General features: G+C 35.4%; 1 protein-coding gene across 1 annotated transcript in view; it reads left to right on the top strand.

The window, feature by feature from the left end:
• The window catches only part of NDUFAF6 (NADH:ubiquinone oxidoreductase complex assembly factor 6), an 82,481-nt gene that overhangs the window by 2,244 nt on the left and 71,395 nt on the right, over positions 1-8,842 (top strand). The window contains exon 2 of the mRNA XM_007934856.2: positions 5,590-5,689. Within this exon, the coding sequence (XP_007933047.1) occupies positions 5,590-5,689 (100 nt within the window). The remainder of the gene's footprint in view (positions 1-5,589; positions 5,690-8,842) is intronic.

Here is an 8,842-nt window from a genome sequence, read left to right as displayed (position 1 = left end):
CCAGCCTTCTGGTTAGCAGTCAAGTGCCTTAGGCACTATGCTACCAGAGCTCCTAACAGAGTCCTTAGCATATAACAAATGCTTGATAACCAGTTTTCAAAACAAAACTTAAAAGGAAGATTAGAACTTGAAGCTTCTAATTGTCCCTCAGCAGTCTTTGCAAGATTTGGCTTCTGAAATGTTTGTACAGGGTTGTTTTGGACATGTATCTTATGCAAGGTTTCCAAATATCAGGAACAATTTCAGGCTAGTGTTTCACATTAGTCATCTTGAACTCTTCTATGAAACTCGTGAGGTTTGGTTCCTGGGAAAAATCTGAAACCATATTTACATATGCTTCTTGGAGTTTGGTTTTGTGAAGGGTCAACTGGGAGAGCCACCACAGGCTTTGCGCTTAAGGCTGTAGAAAGGAGGTGAGCAGGTAGTGATGTCAGGAGCACATTCAGTGTTCTTTCTCCATCCTCCTTAAGCCTAACCTCAAGCCTTTCCTGTGTCTGATGGTACAGCAATCCTAACATCTGATGTGCTTCTTATATGTTTCTCTCCTTACTGGACTGAGGTTTAGACCTGTCTCTAAGGTCTAGCATGTTGTATGGCACATAGCAGGCACATTAGAATGAATGAACAAATCAAAGGTGATTGGTCCCATTGCTATATAAAGCCATGAGTTATATATATATATCCATATTATGACATTCTCAGTCTCTGAAACAGCTCTTTGGTAACTGGACCTCAGGTAGTCACCTAGAACATCCCTGTATGCCCACAGTCCAGTAGTTGATGTAACTGTGATCCTGAGTGATAAAGGAGTGGCTGTTCTTTACTCAGTATATCCTTTTTAAGGTGGAGAATTAGTAATATTGTTCAGAAAGCTTTCCAGGAAAAACATTTTAAAGTTGTTAACTCTAGTCGCTTAAATGTGCAGATAATTTCTTTTCCCAAAGGTTGCTAACATTCTACTACTGTGTTTTTTCATTTTTCACTTCCCAATAAGAAGCTTGAAGTTCTTAACATACTGGCTATTTTTAGGAGACATGAAACAGGTAGATTATCAAACCTCTTTTATTTATTTAATTATTTTGTTTATATTGTGATTTGGGTGAAGGTTTTCAGAGCAAATTTGTCCATTCAGCAGTTCGTACACATTTTGTTTTCTGACGTTGACTACAATCCCCATTATGTAACTTCTCTCTTCCCACTTGCTCTCTATGGTTGTTTTTTCCCTGTGTCCTACTTCCCTAAGCATTCCTGCCCTCTGAGCTATCTCCCTGTGCAAATGCTGTCCTTCTGATCTCCCATGGTTGATTGTTCTAAGGAGTGTACCTATCTGGTGTCGTTGTTCACCTCCTAGGTCTGTTTGTTGTTTGAAGTTAAGCCATAGGAGTGAGTTCAATTCCAGGCCCAAAAGGTGACTAGAGGCCACAGTGTTGGAGGTTTCACCAGTCTCTATCAAACCAGTAACCCTTTTTTGTGATTTTGAGTTTTGTTCCACATATTTCTCCAATTCCATCTAGGATCTCCAATTTTGATCCCTTTTTGAGTGTTGGCAATGGTAGCCAGGCACCATCTAGTTGCTGTGGCCTCAGTGTCATGTAGGCTGAGGTTCACATGGTCAACCAGTCCCTTGGACTAATTGTTTCCATGCATCTTTCATTTTCCTCATTCTTCTTTGCTCTGGAGGAGGAGAAACTCATTGTTGCATCTTAGATGGCAGCTTGCAACCGTTTAAGACACCAGCTACTCCTCAACAAAGTAAGGTGTAGAACAGTGTTTTGTGTAGAATGTTATGCCAGTTGAGTTTATCAAGCCTTGTTTTGCAAATGAGAAAAGAGACATAAGTAATTGGTGTCATTTCTGTCAATAACTAGTTGAGTAATGGTGGTTCAGATTGTGGTTTCGATTTCCATTCAGTATTTCCTCACTGTTTCATATTGTCTTTCTAATACTTTAAGCACTTTTGAAGCCCAAAGTTTTAAAAATTGGCTACCATTAGTGTGGAGTCATCTGTTTCTTCAATTCTGTTAAAGTCTGATTTATGTATTTTGGAACTCTTTTCATTGGGTGAGTAGATATGTATTATGGTTATGTTCTCTTGTTCAAAGGATCTGTTAATCATTATATAATGTCCTCCTTTTTCTCTTATAATGGTTTTTGTCTTAAAGTCTATTTTATCAGAAATTAATATTGCTACTCTTCTTTTTTGATTGTCATTTGCTTGAAACATTTTTTTCCAGTATTTGAGTTTTTGTGTTTGTTTTTGTGTCTAAGTTGTGTCTCTTGGGGACAACATATTGATGGGTCATCTTTTCTTATCCATTCTGCAACTCTCTGTCTCTTGATTGATGGCATTTAATCCATTTACATTCAGTGTAATTATGAATAAGTATGAATTTATGTTTGCCATTTTGTTATTTTATTATTATTTTTGTGATGTTACTGATTTCTTTGTTCCCTATAATTTTCTGTGCTGACCTCATTTTGTTTATGAATTTTTTTTATCATTTCCTTTATTGCTGTTGTTTTAGTATTTGCTAGATTTTTGTGCCTTTTTCTTTTGATGAGAAGGTTTATTGATTTTCTTTGAGATTACTCTGTGATTTATTATTTTCTTCCTAACTTTAAAATAATCTGTTCTAGCTGGAAATTGCCTTGACTTCATCTTTATTTGGAAGTTCTATATCTATACTATTTATTCCCTCTTTTTGGGTCGTAGTTGTCCTCATTTACCAATTGATGTCTCTGGTTCCCTATTTACAATCTTATAAGTTTATTTTACTTTGGATACTTCTATATCTGAGTTGGTTTCTGGGTTATGTTACTATGTATGTTCATCATCAGTTGTTGTCTGCTATTGTTGGTTCTCTTTCCAAAGAGAACCTTTCCAAAGGACTTCCTTGAGCATCTCTTGTGAGGTTGGTCTGGTTTTAGCAAATTCCCTTAATTTCTGTGTATCTGGAAATGTCCTGATTTCACTATCATATTTGAGAGACAGTTTTGCTGGGTATATAATTCTTGGTTGGCAATTTTTTTCTCTCAGAGTTTTATATGTGCCATACCATTGCTTTCTTGCCCACATGGTATCTGTTGAGATATCAGAGCTTAGTCTTATTGGGTGCCCTTTGTATGTAACTTTGCATTCTTCCTGTGTTGTGAAGCTCAGAGAGTTTTTATAGTAAAATAAAAATTTTAAATATTTATATGTATATGTGTGTGTGTATATATATCTATATATATATGTATGTATGTATATGTTTAAAAGTATAAACTATGGACCTACTTTGCTGTCACTGCCTTTAGGAATTTTCTTGAAGAAACATTTTGTAGGTGAAACCACTTCTGGTGAGATTTTTTTAGTATAGGTGTTTTGAGACAGCAAAGTACTATTCATTATAGTTGTTTATGTGAAAATTGGGGGGAATTGTAAAGGGAGTGAATAAAAGGAGCATATGTTCTCTGTTAAGCAGATGGCAAAATATGAACCAATATGAAATGTGGGAATAGTCTCAATTTCAGTACCAGATGGAACCCATTTTATGCTGAATACTATTTTATAGGAAATACTGTTATAATAAGGTTTCAGTGTGTTGCAGTTAAAGTGCCTGTCTATAGATAGGCAGTCTGGTAAGTACTTTATACTTACATTATCCTTCCTAGAATGAGTACATTTTTTTTTTAACTTTTTATTTTGAGATAATTTCAAATTTTCATAAAACTTGCAGAAATAATATGCAGGGCTCCCTTAGACTCTTTACCTAGATTCCTTAATGCTAACAATTCTGATCCATTTGAGAATAAGTTGCAGACATTACCCCCTCTACTTTGTAGAATCTCTCTGAATTTGGCTTTATGTGGTGTTTCCTCATGATTTATGCATTTTGGGCAGGAACATTACAGAAGGGATTCCATTCTTTTTTTTTCTGTTTCATATTGGGAAGTACATGACAGTGATTTGTCTTGTTACTATGATGTAAACGTTTTTATTACTTGGTTGAAAGTATGTTTTACAGGTTTCTCTACTATAGATTTAATTAATAAAAATATTAATTAATGAGTTATGTATTTTGTGGGAAAATACTTCAATACTATATAAATTCCTGTTTCCTTTAAATTTTCATCCATTTAACATTTAGTCAGTCATTCATGGATGATTTTTGCCTGAATCAACTATTAGTACTATGATAATGATCAAATGGTTTTTTTTTTTTTTTTTAATTTTCATCATGTCTTCTAAATGTATTACTTGGCATTTTCCTTGTTAAAGCTTTACCTTCTTTTCTTATATATTTGTTTATTCATTAACTTATTTTTATTGGTATAAGCTTATGAAGTCCCAATCTGTCATGTCATTTTTGTTGATGCTTAAATTATCTTAGACTTAACCAGTGAGAGCTCTACCTAGGTATCTTTTGTGTCCTTTTGACAAGTTCCCTCCATTCTTTAAGCATTTCTTTATTTTCTACTCAAGAAGATGTTTCAGGCTTATCTTGTATTGTTCATGCCCCAGCCATAGTCAGTCAGTCATCCAATGAACTCTGGTTTCTTTTAGTGGAAAATAGCAGCTAGAAAGCAAGATGTAGGTATTGAGTGTGTTCACTGTTGCTGGGCTCATTGCTTCTAGGCCCTCACAGGTATTGGTGCTAGGAATTTGTAAGTACACACCCACACACCCACCCATATATGGGCTTATCTATTTTTATCTATCTAACTGTTAAAAACCGTAGATTAGTACCACTACCTACTTAAGCTATTTTCTTAGTTTGATTTCTGCTTCTGTTGTTGTTAGTTACCATTGAGTCACCCCCCACTCATGCCCAGCAGAATGAAATGCTACCTAATCCTGTGCCATCCCCGTGATTGGTTGTGGATTGGATCACTGTTTTCATTGGCTGATTCTTGGAAGTCGATTGCCAAGCCTTTCTTCCTAGTTCGTATACTTATGTAAGGAGCTCTGATGGTGTGCCTGAGGTATTTGACTGCTAACCAGAATGTTAGCAGTTCAAACCTACCTGCAGATGGGGCAATCCATAAACATTTACTGCCTTGGAAACCCAAAGGAGGTAGCTGTGAGTTGGAATTGACTCGATGGCAGTGAGTTGTTTTTTGGTTTGATACTTCTGTAGCTCATTTGAGTTCTTATTAAAATCAAAATGATTTTGAGATACTTGAAATTACAAGTACTGTGTAATTTAAAATTAAATTAATAGAGATCGAGTATGTCAATCTTTTTTAACTGGTTGTTGTTGTTGTTATGTGCTGTCAAGTCGGACCCAACTTATAGTGACCCCTCCTTGGCTTTCCAAGGCGGTATCCCCACAGAAGTAGATTGCCCAACCTTCTTTCCGAGAAGTGGCTGGTGGGTTTGAACCACCAGCCTTCTGGTTAACAGTCAAGCATCTTAGACACTACTCTACTAGAGCTCCCTTTAACTGGTTAGGGATGGGGAAAGATACAGTTTTCATAATTGTAGCAAAGTAGGTATAACAAAAGAAATTTTAGTCCTATTCTGAGCATTGTTGGCAGTTAATTTTGGTCAATACTATATGCAGTGTGGAAAGTGAAAATTGTCTTTTTTTTCCCTGTTTGTTCTAGGAAACGAGATTATGAAGGCTATTTATGCTCCCTGCTGCTCCCTGCAGAATCCCGAAGTGCTGCATTTGCATTGAGGGCCTTCAATGTGGAACTGGCTCAGGCTGGTATTAAAATACCTTAGTATATTACTTATAAAATGATGATAATTAAGGATTTAATGCTGAACAGTCAAGTGTAATTGTCATTTGTATGTTGGATTTTTTTTTTCTTTTTCAAACAGTAATTTATTGTGTTTTTGGTGAAAGTTTACACAGCAAATTTAGGTTCCCACTTAACAATTATCACACAGTGTGTTCATTCACATTGGTCACGTTTTCACAGTGTTAACATTCTCCTTCACTCCATTCTGGATGCTCCATTTCAGGTGACCTGGGTCCACATCCCCTTGCCTTTCATTTTTGCTTTAGAGTGATTGTGGACTATCTAGTCTCACACAGATGATTTTGTAAAAGTGCACAGTAATCGCTGGTATATGTTAGATATTTTTAAGATCACTGCTGGAGATTTATTTCTTCTGGTAACTATTGAGGCTTAATGATTAAACTCTAAAAATAAAGCTAACTGATGAACTTAATATTTCTGGAGAACTTTATTTCTACAGATTAAAACTGTGAAATTGCAATTACCATGGCACTTTTGTCTGTTAATTGAATAAGTTTATCAGAGTATTGTTACTTATTCTCTCAAGCAATTGCATAATTCCTATTTATACAGCAAGTTTTTCAAAGCACTTTTTAAATTGAGGTTTTAGCTTTAACATGAATTAGGGAATGGAAGCAATTATAGCTTCAGACCGTAGATCATATTAACTCACTTTTTAAAAATATTAAGTGCAGTTTTAGCTTTACAGCAAGAAAAAGTGAGCAGAAAGTACAGAGTTCCCAAATGCTCCTTTTCCCTCTGCCTATAATTTCCCCTATTATTAACATCTTGTTGTAATGTGTTGCATTTACTATAACTGATGAACTGATATCAGTTATTATTAACTAAAGTTCATAGTTTATGTTAGAGTTTACTCTTTGTTTTGTATGATTTGTGTTATATGCTTGTCACATAGCCATCATGACAGTAACCTACAGAATAGTTTTATTCTCTTAAAAATCCCCTACGTTCCATATACTCACCATTCTCCCCAGCTGTTTACCCATCAAAAAACCTTGGCAACTGCTGATATTTTTATTGTCTCTATTGTTTTGCCTTTTCTAGAACATCATACTTGGAATCATAGTTTATATAGCATTTTCAGATTGGCTTCTTTCATTTGCAATATGCATTTAAGATTCCTCTGTGTCTTTTCATGACTTGATAGCTCATTTCTTTTTATCATTGTATCATACTCCATTGTATTGATGTACCACAGTTTGCTTATCCATTCACCTATTAAAGGACATCTCGGCTGCTTTCAAGTTTTGGCAATTACTAATTGAGCTACTGTTATGTGGACATATTTTCAACTCATTTGGGTAAATATCTAGGAGCACCATTGCTGGATTGTGTGTTTAGGTGTGTAAGAAACTGCCAGACTGTATTCCAAAGTAAGTGTACCATTTTGCAAATCTACCATCAATGAATGGAAGTTCCTATTGTTCCACATCCTTTCTAACATTTGGTGGTGTTTGTGTTTTGGAAATGTGTGTGGTATTATCCCGTTGTTTTAATTTGTAGTTACTGCATAACATGTAATAATATCTTTCAAAATTTGTTTTATTTTTGGTGAAAAATACACACAACAAAAATACACCCATTCGAAATTTTCTTCATGTATAATTCAGTGATGTTGGTTCCTGTCTTAATATTGTTTTGCCATTCTTGCTATCTCTTCCCACATTTTACCACCATTAATTAGACTCAAGCCCCAAAACCAAACCCATTGTCATTGAGTCCTTTCTGATTTATAATGACCCCAATGGGGCAGTTCTACCCCCATTATAAAGTTTCCAAGTCTGTAAATCTTTACAGAAGCAGACTGCCACATATTTTTCCTGCGGAGCAGCTCATGGGTTCAAACTACCAACTTTCTGGTTAGCAGCTGATTGCTTAACCACTGTGCCACCAGGGATCTTTAACTTAAGACTCACTTCCCCCTAACCTTCTCATGTATGCATTAGAGTTACTGTTGTCAAGCTGATCTCTATAAATAATACTTTAAAAGAGTACAGTGCTTACAGCAAACATTCTTAATTAATTGAGCTAAAGTAGTGTTTGGTTTAAAGATGGGGATAGTTTCCACTGAAGATTTAAAGATTATCTTAGGGCAATAGATTCAGAGGTTCCTGCAGTCTCAGTGGGTACAGGCATATGATACTGAGTGTCTTTTCATATGCCAACTTGCCATTTGTATATCTTCTTTGGTAATGTATCTATTCAGATCTTTTGCCCACTTTTTACTTGGGTTGTTTCTTTTCTTATTGTTGAGTTCTAAGAGTTCTGTGTATATTTAAATACAAGTCATTTATCAGATAAGTGTTTGCAGGTATTTTCTCCCAGTCTGTTGTATCTCTTTTCATCCTTTTAACAGTAATTTTTGTCTAAGGATTACAAACGAAGGAGAAACACTACGTTTTCTTAGAATGGAAGAAAGTGTGCAGACATAAATCCATTGAAGTGGAAGAATGAAGTGAGGGAGTTTAAATAGAACGGGCTTGGTCTTCTCAGTAAAGTAAAGGGAGAGGTTGCTTATTGGGAGTGAGGGAGGAGCTGAGGAAAGTTGAGAGTCTTGGAAATGGAAAGTTTTGGCACATATTCTCTGGTGAATATAATAGGAAGTGAACAAGGAATGAATAAAAATACCAAGTAGAGCATTGAGGCACAACTGAAATTAGATGCTACATACCTGCAGTAAGTCTAACAGACTCTGATTTTTCATCTAGTGTATCAGGGAAGTCATGAGCCCATATTTTTTCATGGTATCCTTTTTTCAAGTATAAGCTATAAATTAGCATATCAAGTCAGTCACCATTGAGCTCTAAAGAGTGATCACAGTAGCCTTCCTTTATAGTTTAAAAATGATTAGAATTATATTTTTAATAAATAGAATCTCATATTACCCCTGGAATTCTCAATCACTCTTGCAGCATCTTGCCACTTCTTTGCACACAGTTTTGTTCATTCATTCATTCAACAAATATTGATTGAGTTCTGAAATATGTAATATACTGTTCTAGGTCCTGAGGATATAGCATTGAATAAAACATACAAAGTTCCTGCACTCAAGGATCAAATAAACATGCACAGGTGCCTGTGTACTCTATCA

The sequence above is a fragment of the Orycteropus afer genome, unplaced genomic scaffold (genome assembly GCF_000298275.1).
Source record: "Orycteropus afer afer isolate SDZICR_OR568_19922 unplaced genomic scaffold, OryAfe1.0 scaffold00021, whole genome shotgun sequence".
Taxonomy (NCBI): Eukaryota; Metazoa; Chordata; class Mammalia; order Tubulidentata; family Orycteropodidae; genus Orycteropus; species Orycteropus afer.
This window is presented reverse-complemented; position numbering and strand designations above follow the sequence as displayed.